Here is a 21,038-nt window from a genome sequence, read left to right as displayed (position 1 = left end):
ATACATCTCACACCTGGTTTAATTGTTGTGTTTCCCTTCTAGAGAGAAGGAGGCTGTGTCATTATATTGGATTTTAGCCAGTGTGGTCCAAGTTTTCTGAGTTCCGTTGGTTTAAGACGTTCCAGGATCCCCCCCCCCCCCGCCCCCCGAGACCCAATTAGACAGATTTAATTATAGACAGTAAAGCAGTGCTCTCGTTGCTAAGGGTTTGAACTTTTTATGCCTGTGACTGTAAAAGGCGTATCACACAGTCGGACAAATGAGACAAGAGCCTCTGCATACTTAGTTCCTATAACAGGATTTGGACCAAGGGTTGGGATATTCTTCATTTTATTCTGTCTATAAAAAGCCCAGCAAGGCAGGCATTTTGATTTTTATCATCTAGAGAACTAGGAGCCAAACATATCACAGATGAGCCACCATGGCCTTAGTACAGGCACCGAGATTAACTGAATGTATTTGACTCTAAGACTGCAGGGGTATGCTCCCCTCTCAGTTATCTCCATAGACAAGGCATGCCAAGTGCCACCTCATAGCAGGTTAGTAATGCTGTCTGGGTTGGGGTGGGGTGGCACTGTTACCCTAACATACTTGGTGATAATCCTGTTCTTATCTTTTTCTGGTTACCTGCCCTCTCTTGTCCCGGATGGGCCTCCCATAGATGACAATGAGTTTGTTTCTGACAAGTTCACCATGTTGTGCCTCAAACAGAACTCCAAAGCCTCTCTCATCCACAGAGAGATGTAAGTGGGTCATGTGCGGAGTCAGTGTCATTATCAGAGAGCCCTGGAAGATGCAGAAAGCTGAGGCAGTTGGACAAAAACCACTGCTTAGAGCAGTGGTTCTCAACCCACCTAATGCTGTGACCGTTAGTACAGTTCCTCATGTTATGGTGATTCCCAACCATGAAATTATTTTCATTACTACTCCATGTGTGTAATTTTGCTCCTGTTATGAATCATAATGTAAATATCCAATCTGTAGAATACATAATATGCAACCCCCAAAGGGGTAGTGATCCACCAGTTGAGAGGCACTGGCTTTGAGCTTCGGACAATACTTTGTATATAAAGTCAAGTCGCGCAAATTGTATCTTGTATCTTGGGTATTCTAAGTTTCTGGGCTAATATCCACTTATCAGTGAGTACATATCATGTGAGTTCTTTTGTGATTGAGTTACCTCACTCAGGATGATGCCCTCCAGGTCCATCCATTTGCCTAGGAATTTCATAAATTCATTCTTTTTAATAGCTGAGTAGTACTCCATTGTGTAAATGTACCACATTTTCTGTATCCATTCATCTGGGTTCTTTCCAGCTTCTGGCTATTATAAACAAGGCTGCTATGAACATAGTGGAGCATGTGTCCTTCTTACCGGTTGGGACATCTTCTGGATATATGCCCAGGAGAGGTATTGCTGGATCATCCATAGTACTATGTCCAATTTTTTGAGGAACCGCCAGACTGATTTCCACTGCTTGTGGACGTTGTACATCGTGGTGCGGAGCCTAGTGCGCACCACGATGTACAACGTCCAACAATGGAGGAGTGTTCCTCTTTCTCCACATCCTCGCCAGCATCTGCTGTCACCTGAATTTTTGATCTTAGCCATTCTGACTGGTGTGAGGTGGAATCTCACTGCTTGTGGACGTTGTACATCGTGGTGCGCACTAGGCTCCGCACCACGATGTACAACGTCCACAAGCAGAGGATAGGTAAAGATCCTTTCCCAATCTGTTGGTGGCCTTTTTGTCTTATTGACTGTGTCTTTTGCCTTACAGAAGCTTTGCAGTTTCATGAGGTCCCACTTGTCAATTCTCGATCTTACAGCACAAGCCATTGCTGTTCTATTCAGGAATTTTTCCCCTGTGCCCATATTTTCAAGGCTTTTCTGTACTTTCTCCTCTATAAGTTTCAGTGTCTCTGGTTTTATGTGGAGTTCCTTAATCCACTTAGATTTGACTTTAGTACAAGGAGATAGGAATGGATCAATTCGCATTCTTCTGCATGATAACCGCCAGTTGTGCCAGCACAATTTGTTGAAAATGCTGTCTTTTTTCCACTTGTCGAAGATCAAGTGACCATAGGTGTGTGGGTTCATTTCTGGGTCTTCAATTCTATTCCATTGGTCTACTTGTCTGTCACTATACCAGTACCATGCAGTTTTTAGCTCGGGAAGAACTAAGACCAAGGTGTGGATACTTTGCCCCTTCTTGGAATTGGGAGCAAGGCACCCATGGAAGGAGCTGCAGAGACAGAGTTTGGAGCTGAGACCATCTAGAGACTGCCATACCCAGGGATCCATCCCATAATCAGCCTCCAAACACTGACACCATTGCATACACTAGCAAGATTTTGCTGAAAGGACCCTGATATAGCTGTCTCTTGTGAGGCTATGCCGGGGCCTAGCAAACACAGAAGTGGATGCTCACAGTCATCTATTGGATGGATCACAGGGCCCCCAGTGGAGGAGCTAGAGAAAGTACCCAAGGAGCTGAAGGGATCCGCAACCCTATGGGTGGAACAACAATATGAACTATCCAGTACCCCCCCCCCCCAGAGCTCGTGTCTCTAGCTGCATATGTATCAGAAGATGGCCTGGTCAGCCATCAGTGGAAAGAGAGGCCCATTGGTTGTGCAGACCTTATATGCCTCAGTACAGGGGAATGCCAGGGCCAAGAGGTGGGAGAGGGTGGGTGGGGAGTGGGAGTGGGAGGGTGTGGGGGACTTTTGGGATAGCATTGGAAATGTAAATGAAATCAATACCTAATAATAAAAAAAATAAAGTCAAGTCTCTGGAAAGCAGCTTTGAGAATGGCTTTTGGGGGAGTTTGCCTTGGCCTTCCTCTCCTACTTCCTTACTTCCTCCCTCCATTTTCCTTTGTTTTGCCATGTTTTCCTTCCTTCTCTTCCCTTGCCCTGCCACATCTGGCAAAAAAAAATAAACACGTTTTGCCAAAGACATGAAATCCCTATGGCTCTTACAATCTTTCTGCCTCTTCTTCTCCAATGATCCCTGATCCTGTGAGTAGGGGATATAATATTGCTATCCCATTACTCTGGGCACATTGGCTAGTGGGACTTATATTAATCATTGTCTACTGAAGAAAGAAACTTTTCTGATGAAGGTTGAGAATGTACTACTCTATAGGTATGGGGATAAGAACGTAGGAGCAATGTAATACAATGTCCATTTGGCAGAATAGTGGTAGTAGGTTTACTGAAGAGCCTAGAACCTAGACAGCCACATGTTAGATGCAGTGAACAATACCACGTATGAGTTCTATCTTAATGACTAGACTTAAATCCAGACTTTTGGTTATTCCTGTAGCATTCATACCACTATTGCCCCAGTAGGCATATCTTGCCAGTCTAATAGTTAATGTATTTCTTATGGTTAACAGCTGTTTGCTTAACAAATCACTCTGTCTTTGATCTTTGAGAAGTAAAGGTGCTTATACACATTTCTGTCTTTCTTTCAGTGCCTGAAACAGTATGTTGAGCTCTTGATCAAAGAAGGGCTAGAAACTGCAATTAGCTGCCCGGATGCTGCCTGTCCCAAACAGGGCCACCTTCAGGAGAATGAGGTACATTCAGGGAGGGAGCACATGGCTTGGTTGTCTGTGTCTGGTTGACTGTGTCTGGCTTCTCAGGATGCTGTGTTTTTCTGCTTGGCCTTATGTTGTATTATGTTCTAGACCTCTCAGTATCGCCATCATTACCTGAAATCTTATTTTTCCCCCTTTCAGATTGAGTGTATGGTTGCCGCAGAAATAATGCAGAGATATAAAAAGCTACAATTTGAAAGAGGTAGGTGGCCTGCTGTGTATCCGGCTTTGAATTCTACAACAGAAGGTGGATAACTTTTATGGAGCCTTCTTTTGGGAGAGATGAGTGTACATGATTTGGTGGGAGTGAAATATTGCACCTCTGGAATAATGGTGTGAAATCCTCTGAGAGCCTCATAGTCTGGTGCCCTGGGTATGTGATCTATTTAGCACTAGGAGGGATCTGGGAGACACTATGTATATATAGAGATTGGGGCTTCTTGTTGGCTTAAAGAGATCCCTGGTTCACATTGTTCTTCAGCCAGGTTTGGGTTTATTTGGTTTTGGAAACTTTTAGATTTCTCCTGCATTGAAAAACCCCAAAGGCATGGGAGGAAGTCCCAAAGCTGGGCACTCCTTGCAGGTACCATTGTAGAACACTGAATCTAGATTCAGCCTGCCCTGTCTCACTGCCCCTTGCGGCTTAGCTAGCTGTGCTCATGAGTAAATGAGTCTTGGTCCTCAGTATCACAGGCCTGATATACCAAGGTCCACTGTGCCCTTACCTATGGCTATTGGGTGACTTCCCTGGTTTCGAAATTCCAGTAGGAGTCTGGCTACACACTCATCTCTGAGGGCCAACTCCTCCCCTTCTGCTGGGCCCTTCACAGACCTTCCTACTAGATGCAATCTGGTGGAGTGGAATGAGAGGAGGACTAACTTTGATGGTCACATTGCTAAGCTTGAGACATGTTGGATGCCTGGGGAACTTTTCATCTTTGCTCTCTCAGGTGTTCTGCACTCATGAAATAGTATTTGAAAGAACCTACAGAACCCTTTTCCTCCGATTTCAGAGACTTGAGGTCACCTGCAAAGAGCAGATCAGAGACTGCGATGCAGGTGGCTTCTGCTGCAGAGCCTCTGTGAAGGCATCCAGTAAGTGCTCTGATTGACAGTGCAGTGGAAGCTCCTGTGACCACATCCCCTCTCCCTAGACACTGTGAGCCTGTACCGAGGTCTGCTTCTGAGCCATATCCCAAAGTGATGTGCTTACATGGAAATGCAAAATTCAGAGCGGGAGACACCTGTGACGAGGGGCTGTGGACACTCCAGGGTATCAAGCTTAAAAAGAAAATAGGAGAAATGCTAATGATAATCTCTAATTTTCTTAAAATATAATATATGCATACTTTTATGTATACCTGTATTTTATATGTACATGTGTACATATAGACAACTTCAAAGATCAATCAGGGCAGTGGAGAGAAGGCTCAAAAAACACTTATAGTTGTTCTTCAGCAGGATTTTGCTTAGGTTCCCAGCATCCAGGTGGTGGCTCACAATCATCTATAACTCCAGTGCAAGGTCTTACACCCTTTTTCTGGCCTCTGTGAGCACCACATGCATGAGGGCCATGTACATCCATGCAGACAAACATACAAACTACATACATGCTCATAAAATTAGGTGAAATAAAATTTCCAGCAGGTCAATAAGGATCTTTAGTGGCTTCAAAATTTGCTGTCCAGGGTTTGTTTCTTTAGATGGCGTCCATCTTTCTCTTTGGGACACCTTACCTTAAATATACTGTCACACAGCATTAAAGACAGAATGAGGAGCTATAAAATTGATTCATTTGGATCTCTGAGAATCTCAGACTCTTTTAAGCTCATTTTCAGAGGATCTTAACAGACACTGGAGGTCATTTAGATCCCAGGGAGATGAACTTTCTGTGACATGAGGTTTAATTCCAAAGTGAAGCTTGGTAGATTTTCCTATCAAATAATTTTAAGCTTTCTTTCCCTTCCCAGTACTTTGGCTGAGTCCAAAAGTTTCTGGCTCTTGAATAAGAAATGAATCACCTTAACTTAGGTTAGAAAAATACTGAAAACTCTCACTAGAAAACATCTCAGCAGCCTTACATTGAGTGATATTTAGAAAGGATTTGGACTTAATACCACAAGAAGCGCTGGCCAGATGGCCATGTGGGACCTAAGACACAGCTGTCTGCTCCAGCCAGCACCTTGGACTAACCTAGAGATGTGATCTCAAAGCCAACTTTGACTTGCTTCATTCCTTCAAAATTTAGTCAGTGGAGAACACCTTAGGAAGAAACTCATTTGGATGATTTTTTAACAGGTAGTTACAGAGAAGTCCTAGAGTTTGTTTTAGCTGCAAAAGGCTCTTTACTTAGGCCCCTGCCACACATACACCCAGGTGTCTTGACTGACCTCCCCCCTGAAGTCTTTGACCATCTGAAGGCACAGAGGGTTCTTAGCTACTGCTTCTGCTTTCTGGAACCTTCTCTCCCACTCGGCTTATTACTCTGATACCTGGATGAGGAAAGGCTCTGGAAAGATGCCCATGAAGCATTCTCTTGTGCATGCCTGCCCTGCAGTGTCTGTCTGTGTGCCATGGAAGGCTACATGCATTTCTTCCCATGTCTGTCTGGAAGCACACTGTCTCTCAACTACACCATCTTGTTTACTAAAAGAAAAACCTTTTCAGAATGATTAATAAAATGACCAGGTATGTTTCCATTCCCTAACAAGAGTCCTCAATTTGCACTGTCTTCCCAGCATGGATTTACCCACCACCACAGACAAGGACCAGGGCTCTGGGCAGATGGAACAACGCAGCAACAGGGACCACATGAGGATGTGTTGGAGACTGGCCCCTCAGGATACTGTAGCCTACCATCTGTCTTTAAAATGTAAACTACCTTTGTAAACAGTGGTTGGACATTTTTCTAATAGTGTGGTTGGGGCTCTGCTTCACTGAAGGTCCATAGGAAATCTGTGTTAACCCCAGCCTCCTAAAGAAAACCTCTGCATGACTAGTGTGCCTCTGGCAGAGTAGAGTTCTGACTTGATGCTTTTGCTTCCCTAGAAGGTATAGTTTGCTACATGTAAACATATCTTATGAACATACATGCACGTATATAATTTAGTTGATATAATCCACTATGTGAGATGTAGCACGGATCACACATTATTAATAGATGCTGGCGACAGGAAAGCTGAGGGACACATCTCTATGTTCTGAGAGAAGCACACGAATGCTGCTTGCTATGGGCTTTGTTATGGATGCTCCTTGCTTGTGTGCACAGCTGGCAGAACTGAGCAGTGAGAAGGACAATGAGCATATTAATAGATTCCTGCCAGGGGTTGGAGCTGCTGCATAGCCAGCATGATAGGCCTCAGCAGAAGGTGGATGCTTGTAGTCCACTTAAAGATAAATCACTTCACCTTGTCTGCTGGGAATCTTTCCGTGATGATAGGTAGGGTCATATCATTGCCCTGAGTAAGACAGTCATGTTCTTGGCGTTGTTACCATGGAAACCTTCCCTAGGCCTCCTCTCCATGCCACAGCAGAATGGGGCCTTCTGTGATAAAGGAACAAGGTAGACTCACTTACTGTTGTCAAGGGTGATAGCACATGTCAGGAAGTGTGTGAAGAGAACCCTACCCTAACTGATGTCTGGGGCTTCCAGAGCAGAGGGAAAGCCAGAGGGCAAGAGGCAGGACATAAGGACTCCAAGGGTCTGAGACAGAAAGCCTACTCCAGCAAGGTTCTCATTCTCAAAGCATGAGAGTAAGCATAAGGCCAGAAGCCTATGGTCATTCACACATTCAGCATGTCAAGTGCCCATGTCTCCCTCTCCCCAGAACATCATTCAGTAGCTATGCAGATGGAATATGCCATATCTGGCGTGGGGCCAGGCTAACTGCCCCAACATGTGTACATAGAGAGGTGAATTTGAAAGTTGGTGTGAGTGGAAGGGGAAGGGCTGCTAGAAGAGAGAACTCTGGGGGTCCTTGGGCTGTGGGTGCTCACTGGGGATTTCTCTCAGCACATACCTGAGGGCTGTGAGGTTTCAAGGAGCTCTCAACACCCCAAGCCTCCTGGGCAACACTTCTCCAGTTCTATATGTATTTACATGTTTAATGGCCATGACCTTTCTTCAGATAGCAAACGTTGACACCCAAGTTGGACAGTAGCTACTGTTCATTTGTTGAGTGTCAAGAGCACCTCAGATATTTTATAGTATTGTATGAAGTCCAGTCAATGTGGAGTGCAGTTCTCAGTTCTGGAGTGTCACATACAGCATCTCAGGCCCTTGCTGTCATAGCAACAAGATCCTTTTATGCTTTTGATGAACACTTCTTAATAAATAAGGAGTAGTTAGTTACCTTGGGTTAAGAGTCCGCCAGCCATGTCTGGTAGGGCAGCCCATCTCCAGCCCCCAGCTGCTATAATTAAGGTTTCCCCAGAACCTTCATTTGTAGGTTGTTTTGTCTGCTCTTAACCCAGCAGCAAACAAAGCAGATGTCATAGAAAACCAAAAATCACATGGTCTATAACAATATAAATAATTCCTACCTTGCCCCTTACAGAGGTTGGCTTGCCTTCACACTAGTAGATACGGCCATTGCTGATCTCACACCTGACAGGCTTGCTCCTCCAGCACTGATCAGAATGGTCCTCTATAATTGGAGCAACATGAAACCCACAGAAAGGCACATACATGTGTATGAGGTCAGGACTCTGCAGTGTGAGGCCTTGTAACTGGGGGCTTATTTGGCTCAGTTGGAAGTTATACATTCATTTTATAAGTTATATAAGTAGGGAAAGCATGGTGGCAGGAACATGGGGTAGCTGGTCACATTGCATCCTCAGCCAGGAAGCAGAAAGTACTGAATAACTCTTCTTAGCTTGGTTGGTCCTTTTTATCCAGTCCAGGGCTCCAGTCTGTGGAATTGTGTTGCCTGAGGCTTGTATCCTAGGTGATCAACTCTCCTCTGTAGTTGACAGTCAATGATGATCATTACGGCCCTCTGCACCCTCAATCTGCTGGGTGTCCCATTAGGTGGAGCGCCTGCCTTTGGACTGGGTGAACTACAACCATGTCAGGCTACCGGACACAGGGCCAGGGGGTTTGCAAGCAAGCACATTCTCTCAGCAAAAGTCACTGCTCCCCAGATTGCTTCTCAAGAACAGCCTGAGTGCAAAGCTGAGGGCTAGCAGCTTGTGCAGGTTTGTGGAGATGGTCCTGGAATTCGCTGGCCTGCCATGGTCCCAATTGTTAGCCTCCTGTTTGTGTCTCCTACCACACCTGGGGAAAGTTCAAAGTCCACTCGAGAAGAGGGAAATGGAGATGCCCTGCTGGCTTACTATGGAGGAAGGGCAGCTCAGGACGAATTATAAATGCAGGGTTTGGATCAAGATGTGAAGGAGGGGGAGTGCCACCATATCCTGTTTTTAAACTAAATTCCCTGACCAACCCCATCAAGTCAGGCTTTGCAGTAACTTGGGCTTATTCTGCATAGAAGACAAACTTCTAGTTTTACCCAGTAGTTAGGGGTTCAGGCTTGGCAAGAGAGTCTGCCTTGGGTATGTGAACCATCCTAGTAGAAGACTAATTGAGAACAAAATTAGACACCTAGGTCTGGAAATGCCATTGCAAAAAACCACGGTTTTGTATGCCTCCCTATAATGTAGTAAGGCAAGAAGACTAATGCAATACCAATCCTTCCTTCCTTCCTTCCTTCCTTCCTTCCTTCCTTCCTTCCTCCCTCCCTCCCTCCCTCTCTTCCTTCCTTCTTTCTTTCCTTCTTTTCACCATTCAACAACTATTTGCAACTGACTATGTATGCCCCTGGCACTGAGTGGTAAAGTTTCAAGAAAAAGTTCTCACCTGACTCCAGGAAATGTGCACTGCTTGTGGTGGGGGAACCAGTGGGCAGGTTGCAGACAAAGATCTGGTAATGTTGACACTCAGGGGAGCTGGGCTGGGCTAGTACTTCTCCAGAAAATAATGGAACTGGAGGTTAAGATGGCAGCTGAAGGAGCTCTGGGCACACCAGGTACCAGAGTAAAAAGCTGCAAGGGGTTTGCAAGGCGTTGGATGAACACAGGAGCAGTAAAGGAGCAATTGTCTGGGGAGTGTCTGGCTGGGTCACCTAGATGTCCTGCATTCTGACTGCATGGCCAGGACCCCAGAGGGTCTCCATGCTCATCCTTCCCGGTGCCTGTGACATCCTGAATCCATGCTCACCCTCTGCGATGCCCATGGCATCCTGAATCTGATTTTTGCCTTCTGTCTCATTGTGCTAGAGGTGCTCTTTGACCCTTGTCGGACGTGGTGCCCAGCATCTACCTGCCAGGCCGTGTGCCAACTCCAGGACATAGGGCTGCAGACCCCACAGCTGGTACAGTGCAAAGCCTGTGACATGGAATTCTGCTCTGCTTGCAAAGCCCGCTGGCACCCTGGCCAAGGCTGCCCAGAGACCATGCCCATCACATTCCTTCCCGGAGAGACCAGGTACTGTGTAGGAGCCATGTATGGTACAAAGAATGGGCTTGGAGCTGAGGGCTGGGGGACTGGGAGTATGGGGCCAGCAGAAGAAGTAGGCTGCCTTCCTGAAAGTATCACTTGAGAACATGTGGCTATAAATGCTATGGACTCAGAAAACACTCTACCTCCTAAAGTAAAACACAAGACCCTGGATATATAAAGATGTCTAAGAACCACCATCCCTGCGTGAAATGATAGAACCACACTGGACTGCACACCCAGATTAATTAATTCCTCTGAAACCTGCAAGTTTTCCACAGCTACCCTCTGTTGGAGGTAGTCTGAAATGGGACTGCAGGAGTAAGACCACTAAGCATAGTAGGTGCTGGTGACAAGCAAGGTCACTAGTAGGTCCATAGGTACCTGAAGCCAAGAGCCTCACATCTTTCTAAAATTCTGAGTCTATTAGAATATGGCAAAAGACTACTGTATTTCTTTCCTCTTGCTTCTCCTAGTCAGATAGCCCAGCTGTTTGCCCAGGTGGACTTTATAGATGAATTGAATAGAGTGAACCATAACCAACTGGTTATATCAGGGGTATTTCCCCACAATAAAATGTATGCTATCATGTAGTTCAGCTTGGCAAAGTGGCTGTGGTCCTGGTGATCACACACTCATGGCTGTTCACCCCCTACCCAAATGGGGTCCTCCCCACCTGGTCCCTGATTTCTTTTGTTTTCCCATCCTCAGGAAGGTACCTCAGCCATGCCCCAGCCACAGATCCTCTGTTGCTCTCCCAGCATAGCACTGTCCTCTCTCCCTTGGTCTCTAGTTCTACAGGTCCACCATGTTCCTTACCAGAGCCTCCTCACCACCCTTTGCATGGGTTCCCTACCCATTCTGTCATCTTTATCCCCAGGGTAGTATTGATGACTACATCCTATGTTTTCCTACTGCAGCTTAGATGCATTGATCACCGTCCAGGACTTACTGTGTTGTAGGTCACATCTTCCCATGACTGACTAATGCTTCTGCTGTTAGGGGATCCCACTGCATGCTTGACATTTGACATGGCATACATCAGGCATTTGATACCAGCAAAGGTCACTGAATTTAGATGGAGGGTCATAGAAACTTCTAGACTCCAAGAAGAAACGTCCTTGCTTGGCTTGATTAAAAGTGGTCGGTAGAGGTTGATTTGTAGGGAGAGGAGAGCAGAAGCAGATAAGCATCTATCAGGGGAACAGCCCAGTGTTTTGTCTCTTCGAGTAATCCTTAGAAAGTGAGTGAGTGAGTCCTGCCTCTGAACAGGAAGGACAGGAGTGAGGACCCTTCCTAGTAGGGCTGAGGAGGTTGCCAGCCCATGCATTTTTCTTATTATAAAACTGTACCAGAGCTGGAAATGAGCGCAGTCAGTAGACTGCCTGCCTATCATGCAAGAAGATCCATGTTTAATCGCCACTACAGCATAAGCCAGACATGGTGGCTCATGCTTGTAATCCCAGCATTTAGGAGGAAGTTGGCACCCAGCAGTTTCCTGGATTACTCTCCACTTTATATATTGAGGGAGGGCCTGTCAGTTGAGTGCAGAGCTCATCGATTGGCTACACTAGCTTGCCCTGGAGATACCCTGTTCCTACCTGCCTCTAGCACTAAGACTGTAGAGAGATACCACACCAACTGAACTTTTAGTTGGGTTCTGGGAATCCAAACTCCAGTTCTTGTGCTTGCATGACCCGCATTTTCTCCACTGGACCATCTTCCCAGCCTTTCTCAGAATTTCTTAACCTATCACATTCCACTGGTGGACAAAACAGAACCCCATCAGGAGCACATGCCTCACTACACTTAGGAAACCAGAGGGAATGATCATGAGGCATGTTCGTTGCTGATCATCAGGCAAGTTGTACTAAAGGAACTGGTATTTAACTCTTGCATATACTGTGATCCTTCCAAATGATCCCTCTGCCAAGATGCCTCAATGACTGTGCACTAAGACAAATTGTACTATGATTGGCTCAAAGTGGAGCCATCTCTTTGCAGGTCATACTTGATTGATGCTGTGGGTTCTACTACACTATGTACCCTGGTAATAGTGGCATCTTCTCTTGGCCTTTCCCATTTATTCTCCCAGATGTTGTCATGAATATATATTTCAAAGGATAGCCATCTTTTAAAAACTAAAAGAATGCAATGGATGATCTTGTTCTGCTATGCCAAAAATACCTGTTTTACTTTTGAAAAATTAACAATGTCTACTTATTGTCAATTAAAAAAAAATCAGTTATTGTCTTAGTCACTGTTTTATGGCTGTGAAGAGACACCATGACAGAGGCAACTCTGATAAATAAAAGTATTCAACTGGGGCCTGGATTACCGTTTCAGAGGGATAGACCATGATCATCGTGGTGGAAAATAGACAGGCATGGTGCTGGAGCAGTAGCTGAGAGTTTTACATCTTCATCTGCAGGCAGCAAGCAGAAAGAGGGAAAGAGAGAAAGACACTGGGCATGGTGTAAGCTTTTGAAACCTCAAAGCCCATCCCCAGTAGCAAACTTCCTGCAACAAGGCCACACCTATTCTCCAAAGGCCACATGCCCTTACCTTTCGAAATCTTCTTAAACACTCCCTGGTGACTCAGCATTCAAATACATGAGCCTGTGGTGGCCATTCTCATTCAGATGTCACAGCTGCTTTATACAAGCAGTGTACTTTCCTAGCCTCACACCGAAGACAGCTTTGTAGAGGTGTCCTGTAGCTGGTTTGTCCAGAAGCCAGCATCTGCCACCAGACTTAAAACTAGTAACTATTGCACATCTTTCCCAAGTCTCCAGTGAAGCAGTAGTGTCAGGCAAGCCAGGGAGATCTTCTGAAGCAAGTGTGTATCTTCATGTACACGTGTGTTTATGACATTTATTTTTATGACAAGACTAAAGTGGATAAAATTTATTATCCACTCTTTGGAAAATGCACACATTTGTGAAGGCTTTGTTTGTTTGTTTTTTATAGAAGTCTAAATTTAGGTATGTGCTGACATTGCTTTTTGTTTTGTTTTGTTTTGCCTTAATCTAGCAGAATCAGAATATTTTGGCTATTTGTTTTCCAGAGCTTTTGTTTCTTTGGCTTTGTATCACTTCCTTTAGTAACAAGAGGGCCTTGTGTCCTTGCAGTAGAGAGGTACTCCCAGAACAGCCCTGCTGCTGAGGTTCTCTTGGTCCCTACTGCATGACCCTCATAGTATGTCTCCCACAGCTCTGCTTTCAAGATGGAAGAGGGCGACGCACCCATCAAACGCTGCCCCAAGTGCAGGGTGTACATCGAGCGGGATGAGGGCTGTGCACAGATGATGTGTAAGAACTGCAAGCATGCCTTCTGCTGGTACTGCCTGGAGTCTCTGGATGTGAGTACTATGCAACCTCGCATGGCAGACATGAGCTGTGGATTCAGATAATGTGGGAGAGGGACCATCCTAGCCCTGGAAAGCTGGAGGCCTTGCTAGCAACAAAGACAGAGCACCGGGGGATGATTCTCCTGTGTTTGTGTAGAGTTTGGTTCCCTGAGGTGACATCTGGGTATGGAAGCTTGGGCCAGGCTTGGGGTTTAGCTTTGCTTTGAAGAGTGTTGGAGTCTCCATAAACATCAGAGTAGCATTCCTAGTGAGGCAAAAAGGCTGTCTGGCTCAACATGACTCCATAGGTAGCCAGTGCTTCTTCAAACTTCTAGAGTCTGACCACGAGCAGCTCACTTTAGACATGTTTCAGTACAGCACAATTTGGAAAGCTATTTCTCGGTGTAACACATTCCTGAGTACACAAGGAGATGTGATTACATCAAAACTCTTCTCAAGATACATGTCACTTCTGTGACGATGGCTTCAAGAGATAGGGTACATGTATTGTCTTAAGGGCCTAAGAGAGGATCTGCTGTGGTCTGGGTGATACAGATAGCAGAGAGGTCATCTGGGCAATTAGCCACCTCTAGTCCTTATTGTGAGAGCTTGGGGAATCCCCTGTCCCTACAGATAGTACAGAGGTTCTAGACTGTTGACCACCTCCATCTTCCAGCCTTCTGGGTGGAAAACAGATTCTATACATCCTTTTCTTTGGGAAGACAACCCAGTATGTTAACATTCATGGTTTTCCTCTGTGATGGGTCAACTTGATGGGATATATATTTTACATGGAAACCCACGTCTGGGCATGTCTGTGAAGAGGTTTCTAGATGCTGTTAAGTGAGGAAAACTGTGGGCTGAAGTCCTCGCCTGAACAAGGGCGAGGAAGCTGACTGGCTTCAATGTGACCGGCTGCCTCAAGCTCCTGTCTGGAGCCAGGCTTTATAATCCGTTCAGACTGTGAGCCAAAATGATCCCCTCCCAAAGTTATGTCATAGTACCAAAGAAAGCAGCTAACACACACGGCCAGGCAGGAAGTGCTCTGGCATGTGACAGGGGCATGGCAACCCACAGAGAGGGCGATTTTTGATGGGTGTGAAATCAATCCACTACGCAGAGTGATATATAGGACCAGAGGCTAGAGGATGGGGGTGGCTGGGGACGTGGAAGTTGAGCAAGAGAGTTTGTTCACCTGCCAAATAGAACAAGAGATGTTGAAGCCAGTGGTTACAAAAGAATTGGACACGAGAAAGGCTTGATGTGGCCAGAAATGCTGGTGGGAGGAGCCGAAGCCAGGATGGAGTAACTCTTCTCTGTGTGTGAGGTTGAAGGCTTTGACCTCCCTCAGGACCTGGATACCTGGCAAAGCAGCCATGCAAGGACTGATTGGATGGAACCCCTAGCAGAGTCTGGAAAGTAAACTTGCTCTTTGCCTGGGGTTCCACGTTATTACCAGAACTGTCAGGATCAAAGCCTGGACTTCAGTAGCCCTCACAACTAGACTTGGCTACCCAGTTAAGAAGCAGAGAGATGTGTTCAGTGTGGTCGCACTGGGAGGAGGAACAGGAAAAGGAGTCCGGTGACCCTGCCCTCACCCCAGGTACCAGCCTGAGTGTTAGGTTTAAATAGGGGTCAAGATAGAAGACAGAGTCTAGCAGCCCTGGCCAAGGTGTGGTCCTGGCCGTCGTCGTCTCAGCTCTAGGCTCTGCTGCAAGGTAGCCTGATGAGTGGTCAGGAAGTCGTGAACTTTTCCTGAGAGTGACAACCACAGCCCCCCTTTGTACCAGAGTTCAGCTTATTTCTTCTTTCATCTTGAGACTCATGGGAAAACCCCAAGTCCTTGGAGTCCATTTTTTTAAATAGTCTTAGAAGCTGGCATAAGAGCTGGCACTGAAGTCAGGACCTATTATTTCAGGGCTGGGAAGCCAGAGGCGGGGGATAACTGGAGCTCCTTGGACAGCCAGTCTAGCTGAATTGGTGAGCTACGGGTTCAAGCTACTGGTGTCCCAAGTGTCTCTTTAGAATATTTCTACCTCTGCCAGGGTGGTCACACTCTCCGTGGGGTGTGCTCTGCAAGTTTTTATTTGCCACAGGTCATCTAGGAGGATTGGATGACCAGTACCCATTTTCAAGGGCAGACATCAGTAAAGACTGTCCAGTAGCTGATGTCTGTGGATCAATGTGTGCTTTAGAAAAGAACTTCAACGCCTTTTAGAGAGCCCACAGAATAAGATGCTGTGATAGGCAGATTGGGGGGAAAAAAACGAGACAAGCGCACTCAAGCTGTTCTCTGGGGTAATGTACTATTAACATCCATGTGAAGGAAAAGGCAATTAAGACTCCAAGAGGAGAGCACTCGTGGGCAGAAGTGGCCAGATGGAGTTTCAACAGAGACACATCTGGAGCTAGAAGACTGTGTGCTCACCTGTCCAAGGAGGGTGAGACAGCTGTTGAGCTCCTGCCTCCAGTGGTCATTGCCTGGAACTGCATCGGAAAAGCCAGGGTTCGCTGCCACACTGTCTAGCGGGGAGACCTTAGGACAGAAATCTCCAGGGTGGTTCCCCTTTCAGCTTGAGAGGCAGATTAGTTCGACTGCCCCCTAGTGTTGGTCTGAGGGGAAAGATGATTGCTATCCTAAGCTTCCCTGGTTTTCTTGTCCTTTCAGTCATAGTTGACCCCAGGGATATTCTTTAAAGGAAGCTTTGCATTGGTGGCCTTGGTAAAACGAGCAAAGGGTGTTAGCCTGCTGGGTGCCCTTTCCTACCTGTTTTCTGTGCTTGTGATGGACAGGCAAGGGCTTCCTATGTGTGGAGGTGAGAACACCTGTCCCTGACACTCAGTGGTGCTGATACAGATTGAGATACATTTAAGGGATGATCATCCTCAGAGGGACCAATATAACAAGCCTTCATTCAGCCCAGGAACCTGGCAGTCTGGAGGTGACTGTCCTGAGAATGTGAGGTAGGGCCACCTGAAAAGAGACATAGACTGGACAGTTCTCTGTGCACTATGAAAGGATCCCTGCTCCCTCTAGGCAGGTGGAGGGAGACCTTGTGGGTAGAGGGTGATTGCTGGAACAGGTCTTGAATAAAGAGAAGCATGGCAGTATTCTGACCTCAGGGAGGACTCACCTGATGAGAAGCTGTTCTCATGTCGTGGGATTTGACACAGACAGGCCCCAGAAAAACTCCTGAAACTCAGAACCTGATCTTTCTCTTCACTCACTTGTGTTGGTACAAACTCCAGAGGCAGCCTCTACACCCAGGAGACCCCTGGCTCAGTACCGAAATGTGGCCAAGACTCCCTCTACTGACCAAGGCTCACAGCTCCTTCTTGCTGCTCTGTGGAGAGGGCTGTGGTCAAGAGCAACAGTCTCCAGGTGTGCAACACATGTATGCCCCTGCTCTCACTCTTTCCTGTGCACACACACCGGGTATCTGGAAAGATAAAACAGACTGAAGCGTTCAAAAGACTGAGTCCAAATCCAGCATTCACAGTAGACCTTTCTCTGACCTTCACAGGATGATTTTCTTCTGATACATTACGACAAGGGGCCCTGCCGCAACAAGCTGGGCCACTCCCGAGCATCAGTGATCTGGCATCGGACACAGGTAAGAGAGAGAGAGAGAGAGAGAGAGAGAGAGAGAGAGAGATCTAGAAGGTGAGTGTGTATATCTGTGTATTTTTCAGAAGACAAGACTGTGTTTTCTAGAAGATGAATGTGTATATATGTGTGTTCTAGAAGATGAGTGTATTCATATGTGTTCTAGAGGATGAGTGTATGTATATGTGTTCTAGATGAGTGTGTGTTCTAGAAGATGAGTGTATTCATATGTGTTCTAGAAGATGAGTGTGTGCATATGTGTTCTAGAGGATGAGTGTATGTATATGTGTTCTAGATGAGTGTGTGTGTGTGTTCTAGAAGATGAGTGTATGTGTATGTTTGTGTTTGTGTGCATGTCCTAAAAGACTTCCCAACTGAAAGTGAGGCTGATGGCCCTGAACCCCTTGTACTTGATGAAAAGCTGTCTAGAGCTGTCCTGAGAGAGGCAAGCAAGTTGCTAACAGGGAAGGTTGATGGGCAAGTCATGGGACATTTCTTCTGTCTGTGCTGTAAGTGGCTCTTATGTTAGCTGATTCAGCTAACGTAATTATATGTTGAGTGGTATTTATCACCTGTGTGGCAGGCCCCTTTGGGAGTTGGAGCCACATCTGTAAGACATTCTTTTATGGAGCCTACTGTCTGTTAGGTGGAAAGCAGAGGGATGATGAACCAGCATTCTCACCCACAACATAACTCATCTCCAGAGTGAGGGACAGCGACAGGGTCTTAGATAGAGTGAATGGGAAGGTTCTTTATGGGTTAGCACTACTTCTGTGTGTCACGTAGTATGTCTGTGTGTAAGTGGCTTGGATCATGGAAGGACAGAGTGGGACAGAATGACAGAGTGGGACAGGGAGTACAGGGTTAGTTTGACATTTCAGCAAGACCGTGTCTCAGGTCTATGCAAGACCTAGCAGACATGGATTGTATTCATGCTGAAGTTGGTAACTATGGAGGGGTTAGAAGAGTGGGGTCTGCAATGCCCCCTACTTGCTGTGGAAGGGGCTTCGTTCACAGACTTTGCCATGAATCCTCTGAGCACACTGTGCCAGTCCATCTGAAGACAGAGCCCCACTTTCAGGTTGGTGGCCTAGAGTTGGGAGCAGATCTAACTGTAACGACTTTTGCTTGGCACTCATTGCTACAAGTTGATGGGGCTGGAAGCCCATGAGTGTGACTGTCTGCAGCAGGGCTGAGGGGAAGGGCATAAAACCTGTACCTTCAAGGTTTTGCTTAGGAGCAGGCACTGCTCCCAGGGGCTGACCAGGCCTGTTTTCCTGTACTCCTCAGTGCATGCAGAGGTCACCATGTATGTGATGAGTGACCCTCTCTGGAGCCTGGACCCATCCCTCTGCCATCCGTATGGTGTATCCATGGCCTGGTCATCAGGGCATGTTCATGGTGACTTTTTCCCTGTGCCACTCACTTTTGTCTCTTTCTTTTCTCTTTCTGGTGATTTCTGTATCTGCCAGTCACCAACTGGCAGTAGCTTGACAGCTCAACTTACCAAACAGCATGTAAATACAGATGAGGTAGGCTGAGGAGCTGAGCCGAGGTGGGTTGTACTGGTCAGAGGGTGAGCCATGTGGTCAGGTCACTGTGGAGGCAGTGTCATGTGCCAGCTGGAGTTATCAGGAGCTCCAAGTGACCTTGAGGGACTTCACTGTGAGCTTTGGGACCCCAACATTAAACATATGTGTTTGTATGTGCACCTGACTGCAGATGCCTGCAGAGATAAAGAGAAAGCATCAGATTTCTTAGAACTGGAATTACAGGCATTTGTGACCTGCCTAGCATTGGTACTAGAAACCCGACTCGGAGCCTCTAAATGAGCAGTGTGCTCCCAAGTGCTGAGCCATCTCTTCAGCTCCCACAGTGTGCACATGATTTTTAACATGTCACCTGGCCTGCTTGGTGGGATCCCACCACCAATATTATGTTTATCAAAAGAGCGTCCCTGGCTTAGCTACAGCAGAGCCTCATTTATAATTTGGAATGTGATTTTATTCATTTATTTTAAGTGTGGGCAAGTACACCTATGGAGGTGTAAGTACACATGTATGGTTTATTCCCAGGGACAATTCCAATAAAGGAATTCCTTCCTTTACTCATATTTGATGCTTCACCATATAGCGGGCCTTAAGATCATTTATTATATTCAAAGTTGAGGAAACAGACTTGGGGGAGTCATGCACTTATCATCTTGAGCACTAGGTGGCATTCAAACTCCATGTTCAGCTTTTCAGTAGGCAGAATGGCTAATCTAAGGAAGAATAGGGAAAAGAGGACCTTGTTCGTTTGAAACAACCCCACTGCCTGGTGTAGGTGTCAGTAGGTCTGTGTTTGGACCTTATTACCAAGAGGGGGAAAATGAGGGTTTTTTTTTTTAAATCAAAAAAGTCCATGTTAGGCTTTAAATTGCAGAAGAGCAAAGCTAGTTCAGTACAGTATCTGATGTCCCATGTCCCAGCCATTCTAGTTACTTCATTGGAAGGGTCCTGCCCTTGCCTTCTTATACATTAACCACCTGGGGATCTATGTCATCTCGGCTGTTTCCTCTCCTCTAGCACAGGTAGGCCTTTTTCTTGGATGGCCTTTACCCAGAGCTGAACCCACTTCCTGTGAGGTGTATTGGCCTTTGATGAAAGCTTGGTCTTTCTATCAGACAGTGTTCTCTTGGAGTGTCCAGATCTCAAGTGCCATTGTTTATGTGACAGCTAGCCATGATCTGACAAATAATGGTTGTCCAGGGAGAAATCACAAAATGGTTGAATGCATGGTAGTATGGCTTGGGGTGGAGCATGAAGGGAGAATAGAAAGGAAGCAGGGAGAAGAGGGAATACAAGTAAATGAGCCAGCGGCTGGTTGGGAACATAGGAGGAAAGATGGGCCCATGGATGTATGTCAGAGAAATAGTTCTATGAATGAGAGGATAGGTGGTGGATGGATGCATGTGTGACTCTGTGGATGGTTGGATAGGTGGGTTGGATGAATGGATGCATAGATGGATGGTTAGCTGAATAGATGAATACATGGGAAAGTGTATGGTAGGATGGCAGATGGATAGATGGATTTGGATGTATTGATGGATTGGGTAATGGTGGGTGAGAGTTGGTGTGATTTAAACTTCAGCTATAGAACCTACAGACCAGCCTTCCTCACCTCTCTCCTTTGTTTCCCTTCTAGGTGGTGGGAATTTTTGCTGGATTTGGGCTCCTGCTCTTAGTGGCCTCCCCTTTCTTGCTCCTGGCCACACCCTTTGTGCTTTGCTGCAAATGCAAGTGCAGTAAAGGTGACGACGACCCACTGCCCACCTAGAGGACGGCACGACGCTGGAACAGATCCCTTCCTCGGGACGTGTGGCTCCCCTACCCCTACCACCCCTCACACTAAACATGTTATTTGCCTTATGTGCCCCATTGAGCTTCAGTGTCCGGCTTGCTGCAAAGATTTCAGGGATGACGCCAGCAAGTGGGCAGAGGCCCGGGTGTGGTCTCCTGGGTGCTGCTGAGGCACGAGAGGCGGAAGTGGGTGGGGGCATCCCCTCAGAGTCGTTCTGTGTCTGCAGACCTGGCTGGAGGTGGCACCAGCTACATACCAGGCAGTCTCCTCCCTCTGGCCATAGACTGGAAATGTCAAGTTTAAGAGACTCACTGGGACAAAGGGTCTCCTTGGCTTCCAGATGGCACTGTGGTGTCAAGAGAAGTCTTCAAGGATTAGACTGTCTTCAGCCAGCACCTGAATATCCGACTTGAGAAAACCACCCTGTTTGTGACAACTGTTTTTATTCCTAAAGGCATTTAGTAAAACCCTTTTTAGAAGGCTCTCTCCCCCTGTCAACTGAGTAGTGAAAAATCAATAAGGTGCGTAAAAACCATCCTATGCCTTTTTTCGAAATGTGCATTTTATGAAGTTATAGATAAATCTTTTCTGGCCTGACCATTTTATTCAGGAGCTACAGAAAGCCTTATGCACACT

General features: G+C 46.4%; 1 protein-coding gene across 6 annotated transcripts in view; it reads left to right on the top strand.

Moving 5' to 3' along the window:
* Rnf144a (ring finger protein 144A) overlaps nucleotides 1-20,483 on the top strand; it is a 110,554-nt gene extending 90,071 nt beyond the window's left edge. For all 6 annotated transcript variants that reach the window (XM_029484624.1, XM_029484622.1, XM_021178953.2 and 3 more), the window contains 6 exons: nucleotides 3,483-3,587; nucleotides 3,750-3,810; nucleotides 9,885-10,092; nucleotides 13,318-13,465; nucleotides 16,978-17,067; nucleotides 20,247-20,483. In XM_029484624.1, the coding sequence (XP_029340484.1) occupies nucleotides 3,483-3,587; nucleotides 3,750-3,810; nucleotides 9,885-10,092; nucleotides 13,318-13,465; nucleotides 16,978-17,067; nucleotides 20,247-20,378 (744 nt within the window). In that variant the 3' untranslated portion in view covers nucleotides 20,379-20,483. The remainder of the gene's footprint in view (nucleotides 1-3,482; nucleotides 3,588-3,749; nucleotides 3,811-9,884; nucleotides 10,093-13,317; nucleotides 13,466-16,977; nucleotides 17,068-20,246) is intronic.
* The last annotated feature ends 555 nt before the right edge of the window (nucleotides 20,484-21,038 follow it).

Source organism: Mus caroli, chromosome 12 (assembly GCF_900094665.2).
Source record: "Mus caroli chromosome 12, CAROLI_EIJ_v1.1, whole genome shotgun sequence".
NCBI classification, from domain to species: Eukaryota; Metazoa; Chordata; class Mammalia; order Rodentia; family Muridae; genus Mus; species Mus caroli.
This window is presented reverse-complemented; position numbering and strand designations above follow the sequence as displayed.